Genomic DNA, 18,538 nt, shown 5'->3' on the forward strand with positions numbered 1-18,538 from the left:
ATCCATTCATGCTTTGGATGAAGAAGACGGGTGAATGAACTGATTCATACCAGTATCAAGAAAACCTCCCATGATTTGTCAATTTGCCTGGTCAGACAATGAAGATGTTTTTCATGAGCACTCTAAGAAGTTTGAAACGCATTACGTTTTCTGGGAATTTAGCGGATTTAACAATTCGCTAGAAATTATTTTGTGGACACTTTTGATACGAGTTTATGAACAACTAATGTTCATGTTCACGCGAGATCTGGACTATGCATGACAAACATTTTGTCTACTCTATGAAAACAGAGTAGATTCAAAAGTAGATCTTCGCAGCCACATTGGAGGTGTTCACAGACTACTCTTGAAAGTATAAAAATTTCAAATAAAATAAAAGGCAACTCTTTCATAGCGTCATTATTCAATTGTGATATGCTCACCCTTTATATTTCCTTTATAGGGTTGCCAGAGGGTGAGTCACTGGATCACATCAGACCGAGTAGTGCTGGAGAATAAAGGGCGATTTGCTCACAGAAAGGATGCACTTTGTACGTCAAATTTCAAATAGAGCAAAACAAAGTAGGAAAAACGGGAAGTATTTTACAATTTGATGCAGAGGATTAAAATCGCAATTGGACGGTTTGTCGGTTGACGGTTTCCTTTAGAGCCTTTGCTCATTACAACAGTTGCAACATTTCTGATGATAATGTGATGCGATGAATCATGCAGAACTATTACTCCTACCTGGAATCCTGTGATTGAGACCCTGTGAGATTCTACAGTTGGTCTCCGTGGCAACCGAGGAGAGGAATGGGGAGACGTCACTGGGGAATACGGAAGGGAAGGGTAAATGTACCGTCCGTTCATGTCCAAGGTGCTACTGCTTAACTGGGTTGACTGGGAGCGCTCTTGCAGTGACAGTTTCCGGTCAGACAAAGTCAGTTTGCCTCTTGAGCCTTTTGTCTCTTCCGAGAGGTCTGGTAGGGTGTCCTCAATGGCTCCCAGTTCCGCCAGCCGGCTGAAATCGGGTGGGTTTGACTCTGAGCAATGGTCCATGAGTTCAGCTTCAAGACCCTTCTGTCCATTCTGCCCCTGCTCCCCATCGGGGGGTCTTTGGTCATACTCCGTCACCACGATGAAAGACTCCATGCCGAGGTCAATGTTCAATGACGAGAAGCTGCACACAACGTCAGGTTGTTTCTTAGTCTCGTGGCACTTGTCATCCGGGCAAATGGGCCTCTCCGCTAAAAGCCTACCTGAAACACATGATGACATGGTGTACGTCCCAGCTTCATCCAAATGTCTCCCTTTCCTCTGCCAGAGGTACAGTATCAAACCTGAAACAGACAATACTACATTACTAGCAGATCTTAAACACAGGAAAGGCAGCTAACACAACGTTGCTCTTATCTGCTTACAATGATAGGATTAAACAGTGAATTCTGTAGCATTAGTGACCATGGAGCAGGTCAATACCATTAATTAGAGGCCCTCATCTGACTCATGGGCAAGGGTGCAAAAAGAGGGTATAGAATAACTTGTATTCATGGCTGGCTCGAAAGTCAATGATATACTAGGCACATGGAAATGCCAACAACACCGCCTCCTCCTCTGCTACCACCCTCTTTCTACCCCTGCCAGATGCTTCAAATGGCCTGTGTGTGTTTAGGGGAGGCCCTATATCTCTGGTTAAACACTGCAATCTGCTGAAGCTGAATGGCTATCCCTGTCTCAAAGTGGCCCATTTAGTGTGCTATGTATTTGTTTACAAGAAAGAAGTCACTGTTGTGCAACATCAGACTCAAAGAAAAGCCAAAATAGCTGCATTATTATAAAAAGTGCCGACTGCCTTGCACAAAGAAGTGATATCTGTTACATTTTTATTTATATATTTGTGTTTTGGTGTATAACAACCCACTCGCAATCCTAAATAAGAAAATAAAATAATAATATAGACTTAGAGCTTTATAACTCAATAAATAAAATCATCCAATTCATGAAAAGCACTTAAAGCAAGGATCAAAGAAAGCTATATGCTTTACATTGAACTGTTTAGTCCAAAATTCTACAGTAGCCAAAGTGGAAAGATCCTGTACAAAATGCCTGAAATGTCCATGTCAGCCATTGAATAGCGCTTTGCATTCAGTACATATATGTTTAAGACTTTCCCCTTCAGACGGGATTTTACAGTCTCCAGCAACTCAATGTTTCCTTTAGTCATAGGCATGCGGCTAGAAATCTAATTAGCGCACAACAAAGTAAATCTAAGAAGCGCAATAGCTGCAGACCTCTCTGGGGAGCGCATTATATACAATCGAGGAGATTCACAAGGAAGACACACTTTATTGTATTCCATCGTGTGATATATGATGGATGGCTGTGGGTGGGGAGGTCAAAGCATTTAGTAATGCAGAGCCATCGCTAGGGCCCTCCTGATCACAGTTTATAATCTGTGAGAATGTGTATTGTTAGACCTATTAATATTGAAATATTATCTCAATGTATTAGGGCTGACTCACAAGGAAGTAACCGGTAGTAACTCTGACTTACTCTTGACTTACTGCTGGAGAGAGATATTTTGATATTCAAAGAAATAAACCAAGAGTAACTGATGTACTCGGGAAAAGTGGATAGTAAGTCAGGAATAAGTCAGAGTTACTGAAGCAATAGAACCCAAGGAGGCGGGGACATTACTGTTCTGCTAATGCCCTTCAATGTAGCCCCAGGGGCATTCCAGACCAGTAATTCCCCCCTTTGATGGGTTCTATTGCTATTAGTACCTCGGTATGTCGTACTGGCGTACTAATAGCATTTTCTTCCTCAAGCTGAGAAACAGCATTGAAATTGTTTCTCAACTGGAGAAACAACATGGCACCAGAGATCGGAGAGAAGGGACTATACGTAGTCCCATCCCCCTTTCCATGGCAGCCATTAAAACAAAAATTGAAAAAAAAGTAAACAAACAAAATGCCCGCCATGGAACGGGAGAAGGGACTAACCATAGTTCCTTCTCCCTTTCAATGGGGGCCGGGGGAGAAAAGAACTCAGCGGGACTCGGCACTCCAGAACGGATTGTCCCTTGCGGGGTACTAGTCTTTGTTAATCAGTTCTGCTGTGTGCAGAGCCATTACAACAGAGATAATGTGATGCCTGAAAGATCTGTATTGTAAAATGTTGTGCCTAAAAGCCTCAGGGTTTGTATTACAGACACTTTGCACCAGTGCATGTGCAATTAACACTAGGGCAAAAACGGCACAAGTGGAAAATAAATGTTTTTCAGTGCATTTTTGCATCAGGGCAATGTTTGCACTAGTCCTAGCTAGTCACAGACTATAGGGCACTGTATGAACAGTGTACAGGGTACTGCTCTGACTAATAGTTATTATAACACAAAAGGGGGGCAAAACACAACTGTATGTAAGTTTGTTGCAGCATAAAAAGATTTCACAGTCAATGAGTGGAAAATGGAGAATAGGGTTGTTTTTAGAAGACAGAAGGATACTGCCTACTCCCAATCTAGGTCTAGAATGCACTGATGGCCCGCTTATCTACAAGGGACAGGATAAGACGGTAAAGCGAAATTATTTTTGAATAAACCTTTACAATCTTATAGATTGTTTCAACCCTATTTGGCCATTGCCACTCATATTCATGTATAAAAATCGTACTATCCTTCTGTCTTCTAAAAACAACCCTATTCTCCATTTTCCGCTCATTGACTGTGACATCTTTATCTATTATCAAATAGAAAGCTGAAATGATGCCATAGGTGTTTCTTTTTTAAATACTTTTCTTCATATGTTCATTTCAGCTTTATATTCGGGGGTACATCATTATTTAATATCCCAATATACTAGCTGAATTAACCTAGGGAGACTTAGGTTAAAAGCAAAGACATAAGTCTAAATACCCAGCCAGGGAAAATTGCCAAATAGAGTGGCAAACCCTGTTTGGGAAAAGACGAAGACACAAACACACATCCACGCTTACTGTCCTTGTTACTTGGCAATAGGGCACAGCAAGGGAAAGATAAAAGGTTGTTCAGAGTGACGGTAGGATTGGTATGGCCTCAACTCGATAACAACCGCTGTCAAGTCTAGTCCTAGCTAGCCCTTTGTGGTCAGCAAAAATGCATTGAAAGAACGTATTTCCAATAAGGCAATGTTTGTCTTGCACATGTGCAAAGTTTCTATACTATGGTCCCAGTTTGGAAATATTTTGCACATGCTCACTTTATAACTGCTAGCCCTAATTGGTAAACACAATGATACCGGCTTCCAAGTATTGAAACGGGCTAATCTTTAGAACTACCCAATTCCTCGTCAGCTATCAGTTGTTAGGTTATTTACGCAATACTTTCTTGTTGATCAACAGATTACGGTCATGTGAAGATTTGCCCATCTCTTTTCCTGATTGCTGCGTTATAACTGATTCACTTTCTTCCAATAAAAAGGCTGAAAAAAAGGAACACAGATGCACTCAAAACATGTTGACTTAAACAAACACTGCTAACCTATTTTCACATCAATAAGAAATTCTGTCGATAATATGGCAGAGGGAATGATAAGAAAACCATAGGACTGGTTTACAAACCGTTTTTCAATGTGATTTTCCACTTGAAAAAAACGCTCTTGTAAATCAGGCCCTGTTACTCTTTTGGTCTCCCTGCGCGGGGAGCGTTTTCTTTTGAAAGAGCGCACAGTAAGGCCTTTTGTTTAAAGAATGTGGTTGTAATATTGACTGTCGGAAGAAATGTTGTAAGAAAAAGCAGTGTTTTTGAAAATATTAAATAAAAGCACAATCTGTTCAAATTTAGTACGATTTCTGACTACTTTTTTGAAATACTTATGCTTAGAGGGACACAAAATAATCAACTTTACTAAAAATTACATGATGTAATTGCTTAGGGCATTTTTTTGTTTGAAACTACTTCTGGCTGCAAACGGAGTGGGAGGGTAAACTGAGAACCTGGGGTTTCCCTGCCCCATTCATACAAAATGAGATTCATGAAATTAAGGAAATGTATTGGTTTATCTGTGATGCTTCTCTTCAGAAATAATCTTAAAGCACTGAAGGAGAATTCAGACTCTGCATCTCGACCAGTAAGAACATAACATTGAAAGGAATTTAAGTTTGAACAAATTATTGTAGACTGATGCTTTCAAACGGGCTGTGCCTCGAACATCCATTGTTGACCAGCTCACCTAGAACATGTCGTTCTCCTCAATACCATGGATTTCTGATAACGATCCAGTGGGGCGTCGAGGATTACCACCATTGATCTTCGTAAGCTCCATTTACATGGACTGCGAATCTGAATGTGGGGGGTTGGAGGAAATTTGCAGATTTATTTTTTGCACGGACATAGGTCCTCTTGTGGCCCTGGGGTTCGCTAGAGTGTAGGCAAAAGCTACACGTTTTGTGAAGACCGTTTAGTACTTTGTTGGTGAAGCCGGGCAATATGTTCTAGAACATTCCCTTAGTGTGCAGTAGTATTAAAGTGACCATTTTAAGTTTCTTCAATTTGCTTGGGTAAAATGTCATTCCAGCTGGCAGTTTTTGACATGTCTCCCTCGATTTGCACCATCAACTCCAGAACAGAGGAAATTGCCTGTAATTCTGAATAAACAACAGGGCGACAAACGGAACTTTAATATTCAAACGCACCGAGGTCCCTCCCTGGCTTGAAAAATTAACCAGATGGCCTTTGATATCTTTGCTACAGAAAGCCGACACCAACATCGATATTTTGGTCGAAGATCGCTATCGGTCACTGGTACTTTGAAAAGCCTAGAGCGTAGTCCTGTTCTACCACCTGCTGCAACACCATATGTACTAATAATATAATGACCAAGGTACCCCAACCCATGAGAGGAGTCAATGCTTATGACTTTTATACACATATTCACCAAGCTTCTCATTGTTTGAATACTACCTACCCGATGGCTGACTTTAACCTCCAAAAACTCCTAATGGTGAGACCTACCTCCTGGCTCGGCACAACTAACAAATCATTCCTGGGAGACTGTATAATGTGTCATTTGACTCTGCTCAAAAAGTGTCCTATTTTCTGTCAATAGCAGCAATACCCCGTAATCGTACTAACATCAGGTTGCTCCCTTTGGGCTTTTTCTACCCTCCTATTACCGTTGGAAGTGGGAGGTTGCGTAGCTGTCACCTGGAACAAGATCATATAACTTCTGGCCCCTTCCTCGGTCATTGTACTATGCTAAGAAAAACATCAATGATAACACAAGTGGGGAAATTTCAACTCAGCTTAATCTGAAGAATGGCTTCCAAGTATTGGAGTCATTGGAAGAAGTGGACTGACCTGTCCACCCCACGTCTGAAACTCAATGAGTTGCTATTATAAACTCTTCTTTAAATCCAACGGTGGAGAACAGGCTACTTATGACATCCACACAGCCTGGTATGACAGGTATAAGAGGGAGACAGGCCACTAGGAGCTACGGCTTATTGTCTCCTCCAATAATGATTGAATCAAATTCTGGTGATTTGTCCACTGCCACTACTGAACTTGATGCTAATACTTATAAGGTCCTGTCCCAGAATGTAGCTGGGGCTTTACACAACCCCTCTGATATGGGCTGATCCAGTTCATTTCTAACTATGATGTTTTGCTTCTACAGGAGACCTGGCAAATTGAACATATTAACCTTGAGGGCTATTACTCCTTTATGTTACCTGACTGCAAAAGTAAAAAGGGACATAACATGGGGGGACTAGCAATCCTGGTCTACTCTTTACTGCCTGTGATACCTGAACTGGTTTGTAATAAGAACGGGATCTTACAAGGTGTGAAGTTGTGAATTGGTGGGCACAACCCCCCATCCTTAATTAGTTTTGTGAATTTTTGTAATGTAAAACGCAGCCCTAAAAGAACCTCCCTAAATGGATTTTTTAAAACTATCCACACTTTGCAGGAATCTATGCCCTCCTCTACTATCTGGATAATAGGGGGGGATTTCAATGTCCGTATGGGTGAAGGCCCGGCACAGAACACTTATGGCACAGTGTGTGATCAGGTCTATGGCGTAGAGAGGCCCATATTTATTTGCAAAAGGACTGACACTGCAGGTCTACAGCTGGGGAGCTGGGTGGTCTAACGTGGGCTAAGAGAAGTGAACGGTTGTTTTATATCTGACCAACCTGGAAGATAGACATTTGTCGGCCACTTGGGCAAGCGCTTAATTGATTATAACTGTATCTCTATGAGCAGATGGCCTAGTATAGTGAATTTCAGTGTACTGATTAGACCAGTAAGTGACCATCTTCCTCTAACCCTAATAATGAAAAATGGCGGTAGGTATAGTTGTGGAACTCTTCTAAGCCCTGCTCTAATGCCCGGAGCATTTTTAGTTAGGTATTAACTTTTGTGGTCACCTGAAATGAGGGGTGTGGCCAAGTGAAGGCATGTTTGTTGCTACAAACTTTTATTTAACAGGAAATGCCATCCTATCTAGCCCTACTATAGGTGGTTTCCATAACTCAAGAAAACTAAAACTTGGGCCAGTCAAAAGGTTACTGTTCTAGTCAAAACCCCTACTCTATCCCTGTCACTTAAACACAAATCACTAAGCTATCCCAACAAAGGAGAATGACTCCCTTCTCCTGGAGAGCAGTCTCTCAAAGTTTGGGCTTTATACAGTGCTGCATATATCCCAGTACTAGGAGAATGGCTCCCTTCTCCTAGTTTATCTGCGGTCTTTAGCAGGCTTAGTTTTTGAGTATGTTTATTTTTAGATTCTTCATCAACTCTTTAAGTTCTTTCCACAGACTTTGTGTTATCTCTACTTGAATACTGTCCTTCAACTTTCCTCCACTGGGTCGAGGGAGAGACTCCATGAGCCCCCCTTGATTCTTTAACGTTTTTACAATATTCTTCATGCTGCCTCCACCATGACGAGAAAGAGGCTCCCCAAGTCCTTCTTGACTCTTTAATACCACAGTCTTAAGCAAATGCCCAGGGGGTTGCCTCACAAAATGATCTACTTCTCTCTTGTCTTCTTGTTTCACCTTCTCAGGTTTTCCTGGCCCCCTCCAGGACTTGATACTGTTCCTGTTACCTTCTCCTGGGGAACTCTTCAATGGCTTCACCAGGGGTCACGGGTTTGTTCTTTCTCCTTCTTCTTCTGCTCTTCTTCAGCCTGCTTGCCTTCATGGCCTGTTACTGTTGGCTGTCTGGGCTCAGATTTTGGACCAGACAGCCCAACCATTACAGGTCACGCAACCACCACAGTTCCTTGTTCTTCCCATGCAGTCACCTATCCGGCTATGCCGTAAGCTAGTGTTGGCAGTTTTGGCGTAGTTCTTGGACTGCACGGTTCACCCACCACACGTCCCGCTACCACCACACTGACTTTCAGCTTCAGGTCGACTCCCAGCCAAATGATGAGACACTTTCTTTGCATCCCTCAGTTTGTTCTCGTCACTCTACACTGCTGCTTCGATACAGCCCTTGAACATCCTATTTCCAACTCGCAGGCTTTTTGACAGTCTCCTAGTTTGCAGACTTTTCCTTCCAGATGTCGCTCTCCTTCCGGATATCGCTCCCTTTCCAGATATCGCAACCTTGTCCTTCTTTACTGTTTAGCTTAAGTAGCTCGGCTGCCTGAGTGTGACGTCAGTTCGATTGACAACAGATGGCCGAAAACTCTTCATGCTTAGCTGTAGCATTCTTGGGTTCGTCTTCGTCCCAGTACTTATCATAGTGAAACTGTTTGACACATTACAGTAACACATAGCCTCAGACTTTATCATAGGTGAGGAAGGGTTGGGTGTTGCTATTACCCTGTTGGGTTGGGAGATAAAGAGGCTGTGTCCTAGACTCAGGTCCTTGTCCCCAGGAAGGGAGCCTCTCCCCATGAGATCCTGCATGTTACCACCCATAGGGGGACTATTGGATAGCGGCCTCGTCCCCCCACCCTACCCTAGCATCATGGAAAGGGGCTCCCCTCTGGGGAGAAGTAGCATCATCTGGAGGATCGTCACACTGGCAAACATAATTTTCTAGTGAAAGTCCTAAGCATTATGAGAGGAGGTCACAGCCCTTGCACGTGGCCCTCGAGTGACATCCCACATAGCGGGCCGCCCCTCTTGCTGCCCCCTCCACTTTTTGCCTCCCTGTGGCACTTCCCCACTAATCCGCCAGGAGGCGGGGGGCGGACGTCCCCAGGGTGTGAACTTCCAGCCCGCCCTGGGGACGGCTTATAAGGCAGAGGGGGGACTGGGGCACGGCCTCTTTACAGTTCCCCTCCGCTGGATTTCCCACCCTCCCACACCTTCAGCAGCCTGCTCACAACAGGCAGGAAAGGCAACTATGGTAGCGTGGGATTGAGGATTAAGGGAAAGAGGTGGGATTTTTTGATGGTGTCATGCGGATGTCAACGTGTAAGTTGGGTAGGATGGTCAGGTTGTGTAACTACGGTACCATATTTTCAGAGGTGTAGGACTTGTAGAATTGATTTTCAGGTTTCAGCAGATTTTGGTGTAAGTTGGAGTTGACAGGTGGTTTTTATCTGTGGTACCAGTTAAATATGTGTATGTAGTATGTACGATGATGTAATTGATTTTCAGCAGATTTCGAGGTGTAAGTGGTGATAAAGTAAACTGTTTAAAATTGCTTTCTTTATTTTGTATTAATTGTCCATTTCTGTCACAGGCAGAGTTCGGGGCAGTCCTAGCCCGGGAGGAGTATGTCGCGGCTTGAACCGTGGGCAGTTTCCCGATGGCCGCACTCGAGCCAAACTCGGACGACGGGCATTGGATCCCTTATGGACACTGGCGACTCCTCACCTTCATGTGCAGTGGCCCGAGGTGGAAGTACTCTGTGCAGCAATCTGGAGCGTATGTCCGGTGCCTTGCGACATGCATGGATGCAGCAAGGGGACACCGGAACATTCAGAACTGTGCAGTTAAAATCTGGAGCGTATGTCCGGTGCCCTGCAACAGCATTAGCCGGCAAGGGTACACCGCGAACATTCAGATCGTTTTGCCCCACTTTTTTGGGGCTAGGTTTTGTTTGGTATAGATGGTCGTGAACCATGATGCTTTAGGGCTGAGACAGCCCCCTGCGTTGTATGCTCCAATAAATTGTGATCTGTATTTCCAAAAACGTAAACTATTGTCTGGCTATTATTTATCAGCAGCTCAGGTATAGGTTCTCAAGGTATGTCATCCTCGCAAGAAAAAAGAGGGTTGGGGCGGGGCACCAATGGGGGCTGACACCACTACGTCCTGTTGCTCGCGCGCGTGCTGCACCTTCAGCTTAGCAGACAGCAAGCTCTCCTTCAAGCCTCCATCAGCTCCTCACTCGCTGGATTTGCACGCCCGTTCTGCAATGACTGAAAACCCCACCGACACTGCTCTCAAGGATCCGCGCAATCGCCTGCAACTGAGCACCATCTGCCGGCTCGTTGCTCTCCCGAGAATACCATAAACTGATGGAAGACAAGACATCAAAAACAGTTGCTCCGCGCACACCGCTCGCCTAAACCGTCACCTCAAAGTCAGGCACATTCAGAACTTTCTGAAAACGCAGGTCAAACGTCTTTTCTCCCCCGAACTATTTACTCAACATTTTGTTTTTCAAATTACATTTTTTAGCAAAAGCAGAGTAATATTTGTAGTCAGCGCTGAACGAACTTATTAAAGGTAAACTTGCAACTCAGCGCTCTGCTATGTTTATTAAGTTCTTCCGCTATATATTTAACATTGCAATTCTTTTAAAGACCTGTGAACACTGAATGGTTGACAGGCGCTTGCACATAAACAGTTCAAACAAAAACGAATTGCTGCGCTTCCGCCCATTAATTCTCCGGAACTGCTCCTTCTGAAACTCTCCTGCCGCTTCCTGCGACTCCTGTGTTTGCCGAAAAAAGATTTTCAAATAACTTCTTTTTCAGGGCTAATTCAAAAAGATGTTTTCTCCATTGACTTCAGCAATGAAAGGCAGTTTAGAATGCCTTCAGGTCAGAGTCATCTTCCCAAAGTTCCAGACCCTCCATCTTGGTTTGGGCTGTTTTCCAATGTCTGTATTGAAAGTTAAGGATAAAACACTAGCAACCCAACCTAGAATCCTACCTAACTTACCAGACTAGAATCTTAGTATTGCTAAAAGACCACACTGGTGATGTAACTAAACTAGCGTCTGTGGCAAATGTGTCCCTGACCCCTGACACTGGCCACTTTGTCATAAAAAGAAACCCTAACAATGTTTTTTTTAAGGTGCATAATAAGAGGTGGTTCGATCCCCATTGTAGGATAACAAGGAAAAACCTACTGATTGCCTTAAACAAATAATACTTCAGGCTGAAAAGAAATTGGGCAGGAAAATCGAGCTGGTGGACATATCTTGGAATAACTTATTGGAAGCCTCAAGAAAAAGCTATTCCAGAATGTTTTGGGTGATAGAGAATCAGCCTTATTTGCCCTTTACGGGCGACATGGCTGGAAAGAGCATAGTGCCCAAGGATGCGTGGACGGGACTTTTGATTGAATTATACTTGAAATGTGACTCGATCACTTTTAATGACGTAGATACTGCAGACACACTACTAGAGACTACTGCTGCTCCATCATTGGGCCTCACGAACTAACATTAAGATTCACCTAGGATCAAGTGATGAAGTCCATTATGGCACAAAGGCCAGGAAAAGCCCCTGGTTCTGATGGAGAATATTCAGAATTTTTTTAACATGATCTTTTACATTTTTAACAGCGGCACAGGCGTTAACGTCCCGCAGAGTGCCTGATTGGAGATCCAGACTTGCTACTGCCAGCGTTGCTCACTCCTCCCACCTGCTGAGGGCTTTAAAAATCCCCAATTCCCCCACCAGGCTGAAGCCCGCAGGGCACAAGGGCGCGGGTGTTAGCATCCTACAGGGTGTTTGCAGGCCCACGAGGGTGTGTGCTCCTCCTCCATTCGTTGTTTTGAGCCGCTGGAACGGGACTGATCTGCAAAAGTTGAAAAGCTGCAAGCTGCAGAGCTGTGCTTAGTCTCTGGTGACGAGTGGTGCGCTCTGCTTTCCATTGTGTTCTACAACGTGGGTCCAGCAAAGAAGGTAACAATTCTATATCAAGACAGGAGGCTTCATATTATGCAAAATAATCTTTACTACTGACACATAGCAGCAAAGAAAACATTTTTTGTAAAACAAACAACTTTTATCAGTAAACAGGAAAAAAACACAGTATTCCATTGGAAAACACAGGGAGGAAACCCATTCCAAGATGGGGCTCAGGTCAAGCCCTTTAGTGACCAATCAACAGGGACCCACCCCCATATAAGTCCCTTCCTCTAAACGCAACGCCTCTTTCTTTGCTGCTGACGCATGAGCTAAGTACACTTGTTGACACGCTTGTACTTATTTGCTTGTCAGTGTTCAGAACGTGGGTTTAGTGATATTTGTTACATTGTATTGGGGTATTTATTGTTGCCACCACTGAATTCACCTTCTTTCCCCTCAGCGGTCGCGTATGTCGAATGCGGCTGAGGCGTTCTATTTCACCTAGGCCTCCCGGCCTTTTCCCCGCCCCACAGCTGCAAGGTGTGAGGAGCTCCGCCTCCGGTCCACCCACTGCTAGAGTGAATTTTGTCCCCTCACACGCCCACGTTGTTTCCCATAGCGCTCGCCTCGGCGAGGTCTACATTTCCCAGGCACATTATTTATTAACGTTTTCGCCTGCCCTGCGAAAACTCGAGCGCGTCCAGCATTCCATGCTGTTATTGTTTCCACATCCTGCAATAGCAATCGCCTGCTCGGCGGAGTGCGGACAACGATATTCTTTGGGAAAGTAGCGTTCGCCTGCTCGGTGAAGATAAACGCACGCCTCCATTTTTTTTTTCTTGCAAACTCGCCGCTCGCTGCACACGGATGTGCGTAGGAGGAAAGCAACCCTCCTTTCCCAGTACCACGCATGTGGAATACAAACCTGCTTGGCTTCCAGCCACAGCCTGGTGTTATTAAGAATACTTCATTGTGAGGTGTCGTTTTGCGGCCTGCTTGGTCTGCAAGCGCAGCCCCTGTGATTCCAAGTTTTTTCAGTGTTGGTGGAAGTTTTTGTTCAAAACGTTCCTTACTCATTCCTTTAGTTAGTTACTTAGGCGCCCCTCAGCCACTTCCATAATTTTATTGTTTTTTCCATTTGTTTTTTCGTTGTGTGGGGTCTACAATTATGCAGGCATCCAAAGGGTCGGATGGGCCCCCTTCGGCTGATGTTAGCACCCAAGTTAGGACGTCTAAGAAAACAGAAAGGTCTCGGGAAGATTCTGGAATGAGGAGTTTGGGGGAAGGTTCCCTAGTTCCCCCCCTCCTGCAGTCACTAGGGCTATTAGGGATTCCATGGACTCTGCCCTACTTAATTTAAATTCAACATTGGCCTCGGCATTCAAAAGGCTCATTAATAAGATTGCTGATTTTCAGCCCAGCTCTGATCCGGGTCCCTCTGTAGCGCCTAGAAAGTGTACGGCGAAGTCAAAGCATTTAAAAGGACAACTCAGTCCTGCATATAGTTCTCCCTCTCCTTCCAATTCCCCTGTCAGGGTCTTGAAACGTAAATTGGGGAAGTGTCTTTCTCAGCCCATTGCTCCAGCTCAAGCCACCTCAACTCCCGGATGATTCTGATTCCCCGCCTTGGAGGCGTCAGAAGAAGGGGATCTCTGTAGATTTGTCCCAAGGGGCCAAGCGGCAGTTATTGGATAACAGTGGGGTTCCGTTTTTTGACCCCTCTCTCATCCAACATCCGAGATCAGCGGAATGGCTCCCTTTCGGCGGCGGTTTCCTCTTTCTTACATGATTGGGTCAGGCGACCGCCTCCCAAGGAGGACAGGAACAAATTACGTTCCGATGCCCTAGGCCACTGATTCCGGATAAGGTGGTCTCTACCCCGGATATAGACCAATCAATGGTGTCCTTTTTGTCTCAGAAGGGGAACGAAAGAGGTTGTCAAGATGAATTACTAGACATGTTGGAGCCCCTGACTCAAATATTTGAATTGGCTGAGGAGGCTGTAATCACCAATTCCCCGATTGATGTCCAGGCACTTAGGTGTTTGGTGCAGAGGACAGTTTGCCTGCTCGGCAATGCCAATGCTAGCATTTCCTAGGGAGAGGTGCAAATCCCTTCTCATGCGCATTGACCCTAAACTGCAGGATATGGCAGAAGGCGAAGCGGGGCCCAAGACCCAAGGTAACCTGTTTAGCGACAGGTTTATTAAAGACCTCTCTTCATATGTGCACACCTTTACTGCCCTGGATAAGGCCCAAACCAACATCAGGAAGGTCTTTTCCCCTAAGATTTTTGATAAGGCCAAAAGCTCGCTCTTCCAGCCGTTCCTTCCGGGGTTCTACCCGCCCGCAGCAGTATGCCTCCCGAGGAGCTCATCACTCTTCCTCTGCTCAAGGATCCCAGACAGCCTTCTATCCCCAGAGAGGATTTCAATAGAGAGGACGTACCGGCAGAAGTGCGGGTAGAGAAGGATCCGCTCCAGGTATTACCACATATTTTAAATGTTTCCTCCCACAGATGTTTGGGTGGCAGGTTGGCAAGGTTCTTCCATCAGTGGGAGGAGCTCACCTCAGATCCATGGGCGTTACAGACAGTTCAGGGATTTCAGATAGAGTTTTACTCCCCTCCATGTTAACTCTCTCCACCTCTTCCCCTCTTGTTCGACAAGGACAAACAGAAGCTAGTTAATGGGGAGGTCCAGGATCTCATATTCAAGGGTGATTTGGTCCCAGCCACTTTCAGAGCCTGCCAATTCCTCAGCACAATTTACCTGGTTCCGTCATGAACCTACGAGCCCTCAACTCGTTTGTAGTCTACCAACATTTCAAGATGGAGGGCATTCAGCTTCTCACGGACACCCTTCTCCTTGGGGATTGGATGGTCAAGATAGACCTCAGGGATGCGTACCTTATAGTGCCAGTTGTTCCCCTTCATCAGGAGTTTCTCCAGTTCTGTTGGGGGTGGCCGCCTTTGGCAGTTTGCCTCTCTCCCATTCGGCCTTTCATCAGCCCTGTGGTGCTTCACCAAGTTAATGAAACCGGTGATGACCTTTCTCAGAGCAAAGAGGATTCGAATTATCATTTATCTGGGTGACATGCTCCTTCTGACGCAAGATCTTCAGGATCTACTATTCACTTACATTTGACAATTTCCCTGTTACAAGCCCTAGGCTTTGTAATAAATGTAAAGAAGTCGATATTCCATCCTACTCAATGCATCCATTTTCTGGGCTTCCATATAGATTCCAGGCAGTGCATCCTCCTTCTTCCAGACTGTCAAGGATTCGGAAGGAAATTCGGCTCCTTCTAAAGAAGGGGATAGTGTCTCTCAGGCAGTTAGCGAGAGTAGTGGGGATGCTTTCCGCCTCCATTCAGGCCATCTTTCCGGCACTGTTACATCACAGAGCGCTGCAGCGCCTAAAGGGAAAACATCTTCGCAAGAATCTGTCGTATTCTCAAATGGTGGTGTTGTCCCCCGACGCCAGGTTAGAGCTCCTTTGGTGGCTCAAACATATGACCGCCTGGAATGGTAAGGCAATCTTTGGACCATCTCCCAATGTAGTTCTAGAATCCGATCCCAGCAGGGCCGGTTGGGGAGCCAGGATACGACAGGTATCCACTGGAGGGAAATGGTCAGCTCAAGAGAAGTTTCTTCATATAAATTGTCTGGAGTTACTGGCGGGCTCCTTTGCGGTCAAGAGCCTCCTCAAAGACCAGGGGAACTGCTGTGTCCTCCTTCGGATGGACAATGTTTCAGCGGTTCGATACATAAACCACCTAGGGGGAACGCGCTCGAAGGCCCTAGCGCATCTAGAAAGGGAGTTTTGGCACTTTTGTCTAGACAGGAACATCCTCTTGCAGGCAGAATTTCTCCCAGGAGCCAGCAATGCTGTGGCAGACTGGAATTCCTGTTATCTCCAGGACAGGAGCGATTGGATGCTGGACAGGATGGTCTTTGCCATGATTCTGTCCCTCTGGGGTCCAATTCAAGTAGACCTTTTTGCTTCTCAGTTCAACTGTCAAGTTCCTCTCTTTTACAGTTGGAGACCAGACCCCCTAGCTTTAGCGACCAACGCTTTTCTCCAAGATTGGGCAGGTCCCCTGTCCTATGCCTTCCCTCCATTCACCATGACTGCCAGAGTCCTGGTGCAAGTACGCAGGCAGTTGGCGACTTTGATAATAGTGATCCCATTTGGGCCCTCTCTGGTGTGGTTTCCCGCTCTCCTAGAGTTAGCGGTGGATGTCCCTTGTCTTCTCCCTCTCCACCCTCGGCTCCTATCGGACCCGTCGGGTCTATCTCATGACCTGGTCCTTCAGGGGCATCTCCCCCTTATTGCTTGGAAGATTTCAGCTCTTCCTGGTGCTTCAGAGGCCTTTCACAAGACTCTATTGGCGTCATCAAGGATTCCTGGGCAGCCTCCACCAAGGCAGGCTATTCCTCAGCATGGAGCCACTGGGTTGGCGGGTGTGTGGCTCGGCACCTCAATCCCATTTCTGCCCTTCTGGTACAGATAGTTAATTTTTTGGTTAAATTGTTCAAGGAGGGCAAGGCTTATAGAACCATTAACGGATTCAGGTCAGCCATCCCAGCTGGCCACGTACTAGTTAAAGGAGAGCCAGTGGGCAGGCATTTTTTAGTCAGGAAGGCCCTTAAGTCTATCAGAGTTAAAGATCCTCCTAAAGCCAGATACTCAGTTCTTTGGGATGTTGATAAGGTTCTGGGTTTGTTCCTCGCTTGGACCCATAATGAGGATTTATCAATGCAGCAGCTTATTTCAAAGTTAGCCATGCTTCTGTGTCTCAATTCCATTACGAGTGTCAAACATCAGGGCTCTGAATGTTGACAATAAGGTTTTCTCCCCACAAGCGGTGACTTTCTTTGTGTCTAAAAGAACTAAATGCATGATTTCTTCCATTTCATATCCAGCATTTCGGAGAATGTTAAATTGTGTGTTGTGCAATGTTTAAAATGTTTTGAGTTGAAGACGGAGGGGCTTCGTTCCCCGGCTATCTCTCAGCTGCTCATTTCCTACAGAAAACCCAACAAACCGGTATCCCCCGCCACTTTAGCTAGATGGATTAGGTGGGTGATGAAGGAAGCTGGGATTGGCATTTCTTCCTTTGGGGTACACTCAGTGAGGGGATCCATGGCCTCCAAAGCAGCCTTCCAAGGGGGAGGTCTAGAACAAATTTTAAAAGCAGCTGACTGGTCCAGAGAGTCCACATTCAAAACATTTTATCATAAGCGTATTGATCATGTAATGCATTAATGCATTAATGTAAAGCAAGGGCTTTGAACTTGCATAATATTAAGCCTCCTGTCTTGACATAGAATGATTAATCCCCCTCACTATCGTGAGAGGGGGTTTAGATTCTATTAAATACAAGGAGGCGAGTATTATCCCACCCACCCACCCGGTTCTGTTTTGTTTTACATGCAGCTTCGGGTTGAAGAGATTGAGGCAAGGAAGTTTCTCGGGGGCCTCCGGATGGTGTGGTACATGAGGATTACGAAGCTGGTCGTCAGTTGGAGAGTTTGTTTTTCCTGTTTCTCTTAGGATGGCGTCAGAGGGCAGCTTCAGAAGAGGAGTTGCATTTAGAGGAAGGGATTTATATGGGGGTGGGTCCCTGTTGATTGGTCACTAAAGGGCTTGACCTGAGCCCCACCTTGGACGGGGTTTCCTCCTTGTGTTTTCCAATGGAATACTGTGTTTTTTCCTGTTTATTGATAAAAGTTGTTTGTTTTACAAAAAAATGTTTCTTTGCTGCTATGTGTCAGTAGTAAAGATTGTTTTGCATAATACGTGCCACCTTGTCTTTAAAAGAATCTAAACCCCCTGATAGTGAGGGGGATTAATCATTGTTGTTTGAAGGCCCATAATATTGAAAACATCCATGCACCGAAACTTTATTAACACACTGCACGCTTTACCCTATTCACAGGAACTAGTTGAAGATGTTTGCCTGGTAACAACAGATCACTGTATACGCTGTATTCGCTGCACTTGTATCGGGCGAGGGAGGAATGCAGTGCAGCCAGCTGTTGATTGAAGCTGATTAGAATCAGGTGGTCTGCCAGCTGTGAGGTTTTGCTCGCATTTGCTTATGTGTCCTCCGGAGGTGGCACACATCTCGGGTGTGATCAGATGGGGTGGCACGAGGGCATGAGGACGGCGCCATTCGCTTTTTTTTCATGTGTAAATAACAGCACACACTCAGCACCATTGACTGCAGGGTGGGTTGGGGGAGGACACTTACCCTGCGGCCCCTCAAGCCGTCGGGCGTGCCTCACACTGAATCAGCTGGTATGGTCTGTATCTGATTGAAGCAGCTGCTGTGTGTGGGTGCTAAGGACCATATAACCCTGCACTGAATTCTTCTAACTCTTTCAACAGTTTGTAATTGACCAAACCAGGTGCTCAGTGGGGCTGGCAAAGGACACAGAAGGCTACAGAACTCTATACTGAACCCTATTTAACAGAATTCTCTTTTAATGTACCACTGCACTTACTGAGTACAGTGAAGTGC

General features: G+C 45.4%; 1 protein-coding gene across 4 annotated transcripts in view; it reads right to left on the bottom strand.

Annotated features, from left to right (window-relative positions):
• Positions 1-18,538, bottom strand: part of CAMKK2 (calcium/calmodulin dependent protein kinase kinase 2) — a 557,312-nt gene that overhangs the window by 222,826 nt on the left and 315,948 nt on the right. For all 4 annotated transcript variants that reach the window (XM_069619567.1, XM_069619565.1, XM_069619566.1 and 1 more), the window contains one exon: positions 727-1,319. In XM_069619567.1, coding sequence (XP_069475668.1) covers positions 727-1,257 — 531 coding nt within the window. In that variant the 5' untranslated portion in view covers positions 1,258-1,319. The remainder of the gene's footprint in view (positions 1-726; positions 1,320-18,538) is intronic.

The sequence above is a fragment of the Ambystoma mexicanum genome, chromosome 10, assembly GCF_040938575.1.
Source record: "Ambystoma mexicanum isolate Mex_15411 chromosome 10, UKY_AmexF1_1, whole genome shotgun sequence".
In the NCBI taxonomy this organism is placed as follows: Eukaryota; Metazoa; Chordata; class Amphibia; order Caudata; family Ambystomatidae; genus Ambystoma; species Ambystoma mexicanum.